The 13,929-nt window shown below is 33.8% G+C and overlaps 1 protein-coding gene across 7 annotated transcripts in view; it reads left to right on the forward strand.

Annotated features, from left to right (window-relative positions):
* CNTN5 (contactin 5) overlaps positions 1-13,929 on the forward strand; it is a 1,075,732-nt gene that overhangs the window by 975,668 nt on the left and 86,135 nt on the right. For all 7 annotated transcript variants that reach the window (XM_081799059.1, XM_081799056.1, XM_081799055.1 and 4 more), the window contains one exon: positions 1,167-1,287. In XM_081799059.1, the coding sequence (XP_081655185.1) occupies positions 1,167-1,287 (121 nt within the window). The remainder of the gene's footprint in view (positions 1-1,166; positions 1,288-13,929) is intronic.

Here is a 13,929-nt window from a genome sequence, read left to right on the forward strand (position 1 = left end):
TCAAATAATTATTGGGATACTGCCCTCTAAGGACAAATACACTTTTTTTTTTAAGGTAATTCACCTATTCCATCAAAAAATAAAAGATCTCTAATCTGAAGTGCTTCTCTTTGGCTTGCATTAAACATCCTTTCATATACTCAACTACAGTTAAAGAGAAGTGTTGAGTTCTTTGAAAATATCATTTCAAGCTATATGCATCTACACTCATTCCAGCCAATTTTTTGATTGCAACATGAAAACTGAAGAGTGTATTGGAGTTTTGCTATGTTGTTATCTGAAGAAATACCTTATGAGTTGTGAATTCCAGATCTTTGGATGTTCACACACACACACACACACACACAAATCTGTCTTTCCTGATAGAGTAAATGAAAGCCAAGATTAAGTAATGAAAGTCTGTACCCGTCATTCTAATGTGTAGGATCATCACTAATCCCATGAACTGATACATCTAAAAGATACTTATTCATCTCCTTAACTGCAGTTGTTCTTCAACTATGTTCTAATCATCATGCTCCCAACAAGAATCAAGTGTTTCAAAACTCCTTTGTGTTTCATAACTACACTGATTAGCAGAAATACAGGCTGACCCTACTCCCTGATGGTGGCGGTTATGGGAGGAATAAATCTTCGTTAAGTAAAGACACATGGCTTTGCACCAGCAATCTTCCACCCAAGCACTCTCACTCTGTTGCCTACAGTGTACTTACAAAAGCAATCATTCAATAAAGCTGCACAAGATAATCTTTGGACTGCTATCTTCTCATAATTAATTTCCACATGTTGCTCTTCCTTTCAAAACTATTGTCTTGCCACAATATAGGCCTGTCTCTGAATGTCAAAGCGATAATTTTGGCTCACTGATTATTTTTCCTATACTTTTAAATATATGAATGTTTATGCATATTTAAATATTTCTTAAATATCATAGCTGCTGAATCATGATATGAAATATTTAATGTTCAAACTCTTTATTAGCAGTCATTGAAAACATAATTTCCATGTGTTCCTTAAAATAGGGCATGTTTGATTTCTGTATTGTTGTCATATAAATTGTAAGGACAAAAATGGGCCCTATGACTGAATGTACAAAATTCCCCTTAAACCACCTTGAACTAGGCAGATTTGCAACATTTTAAACTGGCACTTCATCCCTCTTTCAGCAAGCATCCTCTGCAGATTTAATGATCAGGAACATCCTTCTGATGCATGCTGGGAGATATGGCTGCAGGGTACAGACCACAGCAGACAGTGTGTCAGATGAGGCAGAACTTCTGGTTAGGGGTGAGTATGCTAATAGTGCAGTCTGAAGACATGATCACCATAAATTATCATACAAAGGAATTTAAATGCATGGACTTTGAGCACATCAGTACTGTGCATTTTACTTTCAATTTTACAATATATGTCATTTTTGCTTAACCTTTTGCTGTTGAAAAGATCACATGGAAAACTGCTTCTTAGTAACAGACAAAACCGGTAGATCCAACTTCAGGGTCTAAAACACCTTTAGTAGTAAGGGGTCACTTATTGTTTCACCAACTTAATGCCAAACAGAAATTTTAAACAGTGAGCCACAGATACTTGGACTAAGAGATAAAATTTGTTTGTGTGTAATTGTGTTTTTCAAATGCAAAGCTAGTGGAACCCTTAGGCATTTTTTTTTTCCCCTCCACTAACTTCTAAATTCTGCTTCCCAAAACAGGAAAACTGCATGGCTAATATGGTGGCATTTGCCACTGTTCAGTGACAGGGGTTTTTTAAGTCTGAAAATGTCAAACAGAGTGTGTGCATAAATGACAGTTAAGTGGTTTCCACTATGAACTGGGCTGCCGAATTCTGCAACCCTATAAAGTTACATCTTATTTGAATTAAGTAAATGACTACAGCATTAATTTCTTTTAGCGCATTATTCCCCAGTATGGGAAATGCAGCTCCTAGCATGCGTATTCTTTCTCTCTCTCTCTCTCCTCTCTTCCTCCCTTCCTTGCTTCCTTTCTTTCTTCCTTCCTTCCTTCCCTTCTTCCTCTCTCTCTCCCTTCCTTCTTTCCTCTTCTTTCTTTTAGTTTGAGATACAATATACCTACAGAAAATTCCACAAATTATTTGTGTACAAGTGTATACCTCAATGAAAAATCAAATATGAATATACCATGAAACTAAATTCAAGAACTAGAACACTAACAGAATCTCACCTAGTGCCTCTCCTTTTTTGATTTTAAACAATTACATTTTGAGTGATGTGAGTATTGTATGCTAAGACTCTTTGCATGATCTCTGCAAATAAAAATTCAATCTATAGCAAAAACTTATATTTTAGATTTATGTGTCTTTTATCTACTTGAAGTGTTTTCCAATCATGACTTTTAAGAATTCATTAATATTATAAAAATCTTGAGTAGGAAACATAAGGCATATAGTAAGCTTCATCATCTCTTTGTTTTAGTTGTATGTATTATCAAAGGTTTGTTGATTTTTGGTAGTGCATCCATCATTGATCCAAGTAAAATATTGTTTTGAAACAAGTGTGCGTCTGAGTGAGTGGCACTTTGTCCTTTTTTTGGTGTGTTCCTATTCAAAAGGTTATTTGAACTTTTCTCCAAATTTATATCAAGAGTGTGTATCTGTATTACCCTTTTACAAAACATCAACCTTTTAAAGTGCTCATCCTCTCATGATATTCCATTTAGGTAAAAATTCTTCCTTTATGCCTTTTGAAGTTATAAGGCTCATGGAATTGCAAGCTCCATATTGCAGTCAAATTTATGGAAAATTGCTTTCTTCTCTTGCTGTGGTCTGTTTTCGATTATGTGTATTTATTGTGTAGCACTTGCCAAGTAATTTAGAATGATGCTCCTAAAATTGGAGCTTTCCAAATGAATAACACAATTTAGAGGTTGATAACAAGAAACTAGGTATTTTTACAGGGTTGTGAGGGGCAAATTTAAACCAACATTCTGCTTTGTAAGTAAAATTAAACTCAACAGAGTTTAGAACATAATTCAGGTTCAGCTTTTTTGTGTTCTGCTCTTTTAGCCTTTGGCTTTATGCCTGGGAGAAGATAAAATGCATAAATGTCGAAATTACACTCAAAAGAAATTTCAAACAGGTTGCTATTGTCTGAATATTCATGCAACATTCAACTCAAGCTTTCATTCAAAGTGAGTTTGATCAAGTCACCAATGTTCTATTATATAGTTGCTTTACTTATCTAAAATTAGTGAAAATAGCTTGCCTTTTCTGCCTGGTTGGTCTTAGACAGATTTAAAACCTTAACTAGGGGTTTTGGTTCCTCTCTTTTTTTAATTTTACTATTTTTGTTAAGTTAACAGCTCCTGATAATTGAAGGAACTTGGATATTTGACTATTGCTGTTTTCCAGGTTGGCTTGTGAAATAAAACTCAAAATAGTCTTACCCTGCCATTCTTTCTCCCATTCCCATTCATTGATTTGTAAACTTGGGGAATTCTAATAATACAGGGCATAGGACAAAAGTTGAGCATTTTAAATAGAGTTTTTCTAATGATGGCTACAATTCCAGCAGCAGAATCCTTAAAGTGCATTTATTCAAGTATGTGTCACATAAAAATGGGAACAGCAAAGACAATTCCATCATACATCTTCCTATAGAATACCATCATTGGATTGTCTCAGCAGTTCACTTTGCTCAATGTTGAGCATGAGGAACATTCTTGGGTGGCAAGGGATAAATTTCTATAACCCTGTAATTCTATTTTAGTGGGGATTTGGGGAGAAAAAAATCTGTGTTCCCCAAGATTGATGGAAGCTATTTTTTTATCATCTCCTTTCCCATTAAAGACAGTCTATGAAATTCTTTTGTGCATCTTACCAAGTCCTGAAATTTTTCTCCAGGCCTCATAAGGATATCAAATTGGAGCTCAGGTGTATAGCCCTAAGACCTCATCATTGCCTGTTTAGAATCTGAGTGTTCCTAACTACTTTAAAGCTATATTTCCCCCAAATGCTTGTTTCCACTATTGCTTCATTTTGCTTGTGAATGTCAGTTCTTTTATTCACCTCTTTTCCACTATTCTTATCATCCTCCAAAAATTGAATTTTCCCATAAATAATCATCTGAAGCATAAAATCACTTGCTTTCACATATTTAATATTCAGTGAACCAGCATTATTGCAGCACCACAAATAATTTGGAGAGCCATAATAGAAGTAATGAATATGTTAAAATAAATTATTTTGCTGAAATACAAAAGGAAGTTAAAGCCACACCTGGACATCTGTGCACAATTTAAGTCACTTATTCAAGTGTGATATAGCAACAAAACAGAAAGTAAGACTAGACAATGCTATAGGGAACCACTTTACAGATGGATAGAACTGTATTATGTTATCCAGGGCACAGGACATTGATCATCAAGAGGTAACATGGGAGAGTACACGATTTGTAAAGAACTGATAACTCCCAAGCAATTTGAGAGATGATCAAACACAATATTAAAGACTCCAGAGAAAGGAGTGTTAGTTTTTTGTTACTTTATTTTACAAAAATGAATGTTAGAATTATGTTTTCCCAAGCCAATATAAGAGTAGGAAACTATCTTGGTTTAAAGAATAAAATGTGTTTAGCTGAGCTGCGGTAACTGGGACCAGAACATGAGTTCTGCTTTTTCTGCCAAGAGGCAGAAGAAAGAGTTTAAAAATTCACTTCTTCATGAAAATTTTATATTCATATTACTTTGTTTATTAATACAAAACAGTAGGTCAAGAACTCTTAGAATAGTCAAAGAATAATCAATAATCCTTTGGCTCCTCCTGAATGCATACCTTATATGCTCTCCTTTCTCAAAACTTGGATATCAATTTTCATTTCCTGTGTTACAACTTACAGAATGAATCTGATGTTTATTAAATTGAATTTAAGAGGAAAGATTCCACCCTAGGACGTAACTTGTTGAGAGATATCTCGCTGTTTTTTAACCACTCACCCCTTCTTATTCAACTTGGTGTTCAACCTGTCTTTCAGTCTTACTTGCTTTAAACTTTCCATCAATTCAATTCTATTTATTCTTTTCAAGAAAGCTTCTTTCCTTTAATATTTTACCTTGAATCTCTCCCAACCCACCTAGTCACCTTTCACTGCAAATCTAAAACTACTAAAAGTTTGACTGTTTTTTTAATTAAATAAGTCAACGGGTATATATTGATGATTTGGTATTCATTTACTCACCCATTCATTCAGTACCTGCTCTGTATCAAGCTCTGAGCTAGGCACATAGATGGAAAGATGAAGGCACCAAAGTCTCAGCCCTCTGTGGGGCCTTATGGCCACTAGTGTGAGAGGCATCTTTGGGAATGGCATGAGAAACACTAAAAAAGTAAAGCTCCCTGGAAACTTTCAGTCTTTTAGGAGAAATAATGCAATACTAGGAGACAACATAGGCATAGCTACAGGACTACATAATTTGTGGGAACTAGTGCAAACTAAAAATGCAGAGCCCCTTGGTCAAAACTTCATAAGAATTTCAAGACAATGATGGCAGAGCATTAATCCAAGTATGGGGACCTTCTTTTTTTTTTATGCACATTTTTTTATTTTGAACTAGAAGTCAAAAATAATAAGCATCCATATTTCTGTCTGTTAATATACAGTGATTTTTAAAAGGAAGGAAAGCAAATTATGTAGAAGAATAATTTGTACCTGGTAAGTGTTTGAAAGTTACATTACCTTAAATACGTCTCATCAATGATGGGTGATCATGTCTCATTTTGACCTACTAATGCATTTTGAATATAAATTTTTTTTATTTTGCTTTCAATTTCTTTGATACACTGACTTTTCCTAAAAAGAGGGTTAATATTTTTCATTGATTCTTAAGATTGATATTGGTAAGCAGTTAACTTCCCCTGTTCAAGTATATCTTTCTCACCAGTAAAATTTCTTGTTTTTATTGTTTATGCCTCTAATAAAATTACATTTAATTTATGCCACTGGGAACTCTGAAGATGGGCCATAAAAAAAGTGTCCTCTCTTCCTCCTCCCCCAAGAATATAATAATGCTTATCTAACTAAAAATTTGAGGCAAATTAAAGAGCAAGAATGGACAAAGCCAAGTGTTTTAGCAACTAGAATTAAAAGAAGCTGAAGCTCAGAACATATCCAGTATGGGGACCTTCTAAGGTAGGAACCCTCCCTGAGTGACTACACAGGTAGCACAGCCATGAAGCCAGCCTGCTATAGCTATTAAATTATGTATTGCTCTACAAGAAGAAAAGGACTTTAGCAAAGGATACTAAAATACCTTTTTTTTTTTCAGTGACAACAAAGTTGTCTAAATCTGTTTTCTCATCTATAAAATTAGCATATTACAACCTCTTCAGAGGTTTTATTAGCTTTTTATAGGAAATATCTTTTAATTATTCTACTCCATTTTGGAAGATTTTATTTATTGTGTTAAAGTAATCATTAATTCATATTTCTATTTTAATTTCCACCAAAACCTCTTATCATCATGTGGTAGCTGGTGTTACCAAACTAGGTGATTTAATCTAGCCAACCACAGAGGTTTTATATTTTAGCTACTTGTGAAGTGTTACCTGCTTAATTTTGTTTTTAAATTAACTTTGAGATATCAATTACTGTCTGATGGAAACCAGTTTAGGACCTTTGAATAAATTCTGTCTAAACAATAATTTTCAGTGATTCTCAACTAGCAAGAGAGGAAAGTTTAAGAATTCTCTGCTTTTTGCCCTTGGAAGGATACAAGTACTAGAACTTTCCCAACAAAGGGAAATTCAAGCTAGGTGAAAACCTTGAACATATTTCTATTTTGAGAATCTGATTTGAGAATTAAGCGTATTAATGTGTTAATGTGCTCTATCTTTATATCTCTCATAGAACTACCCTTGTGAACCATGTAGATTCCAAACTGAAATAAATGTTTATCTTAGCACTGGCCTAGTTTAGCATCTGGCCACTTCTGAAAGTTTCAAGCTTTAAAATGTACAAGTATTTAACACAAGTATCTTTTGGAAGATAGAGTTTGCATAGTTTTTCTTTTTCACCATTACACAATGACCTTGTACTTGGAGATTGCACAAGCCTTCATATGGTGGAGTAATGTGTTGGACTCAAAAGAGTCTCTATTAAAAAAAAAAAAGTTTCTAGTGGAAAGAAAAAGAACCAGTAGTCACAAAAGCAAAGCTGAGTTTGCCAACATTTGGGGATCACAGGACAATGAAAATGTTTTCAGTGTAATTTTAATCTTAATTAATAGTAATAGTAAATGAATTTGCAATTAATTTATGTTTTAGAGAAGAATGGAGGTTATTCAGTTAATGTATTTGTTTTTGTAACATTAAAATATCTTTAAAATACATATATAAAATATCTTCCTTCTTAAAGAAAACCTAATCTTATTCATGCAGTATCTTATTGAAATATCCTACATCACTGTGGAAATTTTAGATCACTACTATCACTAGTATTGGATGATTATTTAAATAACTTACACCAATGACTTATTTTTCTAGCTTAGAATTGTTTGACATTAACTTTTTTTTTTTTTTTTTTGGTTAATCGTGTGTTTGGATTCTGTGCACCACATTTAGTTTGGTTCATTGAAGTGATAGTTGACTGAAGTGATCTGATTGATGGAAATGATTGAAACAAAATGAACAGTTAAATTGTCATTGTATACAGACAACCAATTGATGGAGACTAAGTTGTGTATTTTATTCACTCAACAAATATTGAGAACTGCTAGATGCCAAGTTTTCCTTTAGTCACTGATAATTTCTGTCAATTGACTTAGACTTCTGCAGGTTTCTTAATAGGAACATTTTGCTATTTTGAAGCAAGTACGCTGACTTCACTTCCATTTTGAGAAAAATTCTAATCAGCTGGACTTCATATTATACATATTTTTGAGTCATAAACTGTAAGGTGATCACATTTCACTATGTACTTTGTCCCACAGACTAAGCTATTTTTCTTACATATCCATCTTAATATAAAAATGACATTTACTATCACTTCACATTTATGCAAACTTATTGAGATAAGTTCTTGGTGTGTGAGTTATGTTTTAAGTGCTGTTTTTATTCATTGTTTAGTGGGTGCCCACTATACGCCAGGACGGTGCTAAGTGTGCAAGAGGGAGAAGTGAGAGATGGGATTGGATCTAAGTGCCTTCTAATGCCATGGCAGAGAGCTTAACCTTTATACTGAAAGTTATGGACATCGATCAAAGGACCAAAGCAGGCAGGGAACATGAGTAGATATATACTTTAAGATCATTCTGAAAACCATAGAGGTTTTTTGAGACCAGTGGTTGCTAATAGACCAAGTAGGAAGTTATAGCAGTAATCTTCACAAGAAATAAGAAAGGTCTGAAAAAAGGAAATGATCATGGAGATTAAAAAAGAGTGTACATATTCAAAAAATAAGAAGGAGACAGAATCTATAGAACCTGGTAGCTCACTGTCTATGAAAAATGAGAAGGAAGAGTCAAGAATGAATGCCAATTGTGTTGCTTAATTGAGGGATCAATGGCAGTGAGACCATACATTCTGGTTAGACCAAGATAGTTCCAAGTTAAACTAGGAGTGACAGAGTAATTATTAGTGAAATCCTTTCACTCTCAAAATTGTCCTGGTTTAGATAAATTATGTGGCCACCCTAATGAATGATCATGATTTTCATGTAGTCAGGAAAGTAAGGAGAGAAGTGGATTGGTGGTAAAGGAACAGCATTTAAGATAAGGCTCTCCAAAGAGAACTAGTCTGTAAGCAAATAGATTTGTGGCTATGGAGGTAGGAGAGAAACACCAAAGTTGAGATGTAGATTTGAGCACAATCAGATAGAAATGAAAGTACAGAGATAGCATGTAAAGAATGAGAAGAGAAAAACACTCAGGATAGAAGCTCAAGAAAAACTAAAGTTGAAGAGGAGAGAAATATACAAAGATTGGGAAGTGGCTGCTGGAGACAGCAAGCTACCAGGAAGAAAGCAAGGAAATCAAGTCAAAGGGACAAAGAGAAAAGAGAATTTCAGGAAAGACAAAGTAGGCAACAGTGTCAAGTGTAAGTAAAATAAGAACCAATATCTACCATTAGGTTAAGCAATTTGAAAGTAGTTGATGACTTTGGCAAGGGCAAATTCAATGGCATGATGGGTGTAATTACCAAATTACAGTAGGTGGAAAGAGGCAAACAAGATGTATAAAAGGAAAGCATGGGCTTTGAAGTCAGACAGGCCATTTCACATCCCCCAAGCTCTTACTGGTCTGTAACTTTGGACAGGTTGCTTAACTTTAACCTTGCTCACTTTCCATTCATTCATTCAACACTGATTCATCAAGCATTTATAGAGCACATAATATGTGGCAGGCACTATACTAAGAACCAGTTAGCCATGAACAACTTGCATCCCTGACATAGAAGAACATGTCTTTTTACAATATAATATAAGAAGTGCTGTTACAGATGTATGAGCAGCACATTTTACTCTGATCATAAGCCCCATTAATAATAATAAAAAACAACTAGCATTTATTAAGGTTTTCTTACATGCCAGGCCCTTTATCCATTTAGCATATCATATAAAAACAATGAGAGGAATACTATTTTTAGTTCCAATTTGCAAATAAAGAAACTAAGGCTTAGGGAGGTTTAGGACTTGTTGAATGTCACCCTAATAAGTGGAATAGTGAGTAGAATCCAAGCAGACTAATTTCAAAGTGAACATTTAAAGTTATTATACTGCCTTCCATCATCAATTGCCAGATTGTTTTTATTTTATTCATTATTGTATTCCCTGGATCTACTTAGTTCCTGACACATTACAGTTCCTGACAAATATTAATAAATGTTTGTGAAAGGAAGGTAGAAAGAAAGAGAAGGAAAGGGCAGAGCAGGGAGGAAGAAAAGAAGGAAAAGGAAGAAAGGGGGAGAAAAGAGAAAGAGGAAGAAAGGAATAAGGAGGAAGGGGAAAGAGAAGAGTCCTATGAGAAGGGATGGAGTGACAGGCTTTGCATAGGAGTCAGAGAATTTTTATACATGAGCTGGTTTAAAGTCATTTGTTAAGGTAAGAAAGAGAACAGAAGATAATCTACATCATCTTGCAAATAAGCTCTTTTTCACTCTCATCTGCCTCTAAGGGTAGGCCTCATGCTCTCTAATCCTCTGAAGTTTCTAATCTTTGACCACATGACCAGGAAGCTCAACATTACTGATCACCACTTTCTGTCTTATATTTTGCTCTAAATGACCACTAAGCTTACTGACAAGTCTGAACTTCCCCTGACCCCTATGTCTTGCCAAGTATACAAGATGTCAAATTCTAATGATTATTTTCTCAGGGTATCTTGTGGGACTTCTTATCCAGACACACTAAGTTTTGATAGAAAAGAATCACTTCCGGACAAAATGTCACCAGGAATACTAAGCAGTAATAAAGAAACAGACCTCTTTCAGCATGATCTCTTCTCATCCTCTCATTTTAAACTTTCTTATGATTGCCACAATTATGAGGGAAGTACAAAACTCCCAGCTGCTTTAAAAAGCACCTGACCTGTATTTCAATCGTTACTTCTGGTCTTTCAAACCCTCGATATTCGTTGTTTCTTACTTACTCATAGGTAAATTATGCCAAAAGTCATGAAAACAAAACAACACAAATCAAAAAATGGTGTTTGGTGTTCAGAAGGTTGTCCTTATTAAACTCACCAATATTACTTGGGCAAAATATTGGAAGTACATTTTACATGTGTTCATTTGTTTGAATTATTTGGAAAAATCATCTACTTACTTTTCATAGTTTTTATAGATATAGGACTAAACCAACCAGCAATCCTTTCTAACACATGACCTTTTTAATTTCCTGAATGAATTTGTTTTCTGTGACAGTTACCTAGATTATTTTAGCATGTTTTTTCTGTATTAGGTAGTAATTTGTTTTCATGTAAGCCTAGAATACACAGTTTCAGAGACCATATAGATACTACATGGCTTTTTCATAACCCATATGTGGTCACCAAGAACCCAAGTTCCAAGCAAAAGATCTGTGGAATGTCAGCCCAATACTGGTCACACCTCCAAAACAATGGAAAATTGGTAAGTTCACTTTAGTCCCTGTCCTAAAATCTTGTTTTATTTCAACCTATGTTCCAAAATACTCAATTCTTAATTATTCTCTTGATTTTGTCTAACATAATACAATATGTAACCTGGTCTCTGAATGATTCTTCATTGAACAACACAAAATCCATGAATATTGAACAGAGAGAGGACTAACACTGATTGAAAGTTTTTGCTGACTTTTACTGAAGATTAGATTTTGTCCTAAACATCTGGCAAAGGTAATGTCTCCGTTTCACTAAGTACTCCTTAATTTGGAATTACAAAGGCAATTAGTTCTCTAATGGGTTAGAGCAACTGAGGTGAGAGAGTAGGAGAGAAACTGAATGAACAGCAGATGATGTCTGTTAATGCCAAGAAAAAAAAAAATGACTTTGAATCATTCTTGGTAAAAATCTTTCTTATAAATGTCTCTTCCTCTTTTTTTTTTTCATTTTTCAAAACTAGAGTGTGTCTAACTTTATTGCTTAGTATGTATGAGGAAAATCTAATTTGATACCTTATATGTAAAGATTGGCAGTCATGAACACATGGATCTCTACCCTATGTTATTGATTGACTTTATCAGTAGACTTTACCTTCAGAAACTTCTAGATCATTGCTGAGGTACCTAAAAACTGAGGGGAAAAGGGAAAAAGATAGCTCCCAGCTTTATAAAAACAGTTCATTAAAATAGAAAATAACCACTATAAGATTCAAAGTGGGCAGGCATTGAAAAGCTGAGATATAAAAGTGACAGCTGCAAGATTATTTACTGCAGTTAGAAAATAAAATTACATAAACTTTTTTAGGTGTATAAAAAGTAGCAAAGAAAGGTCTGCTGTGCTTGCATTTCATTTAGAAAAACAATATCTTTGAGCAACCCTGAGCACTTGGCACTAGACCTAGTTTATAGCTGGTGCTCAGTAAATGTTAGTTGAATCTCAATAGCCTGATTTAAAAATGACTCACGTTGTTTAAAATTGCTGTGATAGTAACCAGTTTATATAGCCAATACAGTGTAGCATTATAAAAATAACCCAGGCCCAGATTTCAATCTCAATCTGATACTAGCTGAATAACCAAAGGCAAGTCATTTTACCTCTTTTGGATTCTTCATTTGTATAATAGGCATATAATATCTAATTTGTGATTTAATAGGAGAAAGAAATGAGATTTCAAATGGTAGAATGCTTCTCAATAAATGTAGATATTATTGTTGATATTCTTAATTAGAGAAAGAATTTTTATTTCCCTAATCTTTAAGGTTAAGGAATGAATCATTGTTCTTTATGGTATATATGGGCCAGAAAATGGTATACATTTCTCCAACAATCAATCCTATTTGATTATCCATTGACTAAAATATCCAATAATATTCTGATTATTTTGTCCATCTTGTTCACTTACAACTTGATAATACATTCTAAAGGTGATTGGAAGCATTTTGACTGCCTCTCCTTCCTCAGAATCAAATTGCCATGTTGATAGATTTGGCATAATTGTGTTCTCTGTTGGTTTATTGTCATTAGGATAAACTGAAACACCTTCAGGGCCATCTCAGTATATTCAGTAAACTGAAGCAATGAAATCTTGCATCACTTTCCTGAAGCAGGTTGTTTATATTAGCACATATTTACATGCATTGAAGATTCCATTGTGATGGTTTCTATCTTTGAGCAAAATGCAATAGCTATCTTAGTGTACAAAGGAATTTCCCAAATGTGAAGTAAATGCTGAAGGACTTCAAATACAGTTATATAAAGGAATCAAAAGAATTAGACTGAGTTAAAAAAAAAGTTAAAAAGTTAAATACACAAATTATATTTCATTCTAGAAAAAAATGTGTAGATGAGCCCATGACAGATAGTTCTAAGGTTTTTTTTTCTTATCAGTAACTATCATCAATATCTGCATATCTATAGCCACCAACTTGATATCACACAAAATAGCACCAACTACATATTATAAAATTGATTTAAATCACATTATTCAATATTTTTAAAACAAATATTCATTCTATGAATGTTTACATAGGATTTTGCCATACCTTCAGCTTAGTTGACAATGAAGCAATGCAAAAATTAAAATAAAGGATACAAAGCTGTTACAAACCACCAAGGACACTAAAGGATTTGGAAGTATTTATAAAATAAATACTTAGATTTTTAAAAAGTGAAACCAAATAGTATGAATGATTTTTAGGTTCCCCTGAAATTATGTCTTAGATTTTAAAATATTCTAGGTCAGAAGTACAAAATTTTAAGCAATAGGAATATTTTTTAAACCACATAAGTTAATCATCTTTACCAAAGAATTAGCTTTCTCATTTGTCAGCATTCTGATTTGGCTAATTTAAGTATTCATTCATCACAGAAAACTGTGGCATAAAACGTCTCTTTGAATTATATGTTTTGCTCAGGAGGTTATTGGTTCATATAATTAGTTCTTTTGTGGCAACTCAAGAAATAGAACTGTTATTAGTAAAATTCATTTGAAATACCTTATCACTGTTTCAAAGACATTTTATCACCTGATCTGTATGTATCAGTAAATCAAAGCTCATATATTTGTCTTACAACCTCAGCTCACAGAATGTTAAGTCAAGCTAATAAGTAGCATCGATCATACCCCACTGGATGAGGTAGTATGTGTTACAGACACTCTCCCTGTAATCCATCCATTATATGGAAATCTATTACAAATTATCCAACCTCCAGGACTGCTCTATTTAAATGCTCTGCAAGAGCCCCACTGTCTCCATTTTTCCAAATGAGTTAGATGGTGGCATTAGGATTGTACCAGTTCATTGTCACCATCTGACAGCAGTCA

This window comes from Leptonychotes weddellii, chromosome 11, assembly GCF_054177405.1.
Source record: "Leptonychotes weddellii isolate Sample4059 chromosome 11, ASM5417740v2, whole genome shotgun sequence".
NCBI classification, from domain to species: Eukaryota; Metazoa; Chordata; class Mammalia; order Carnivora; family Phocidae; genus Leptonychotes; species Leptonychotes weddellii.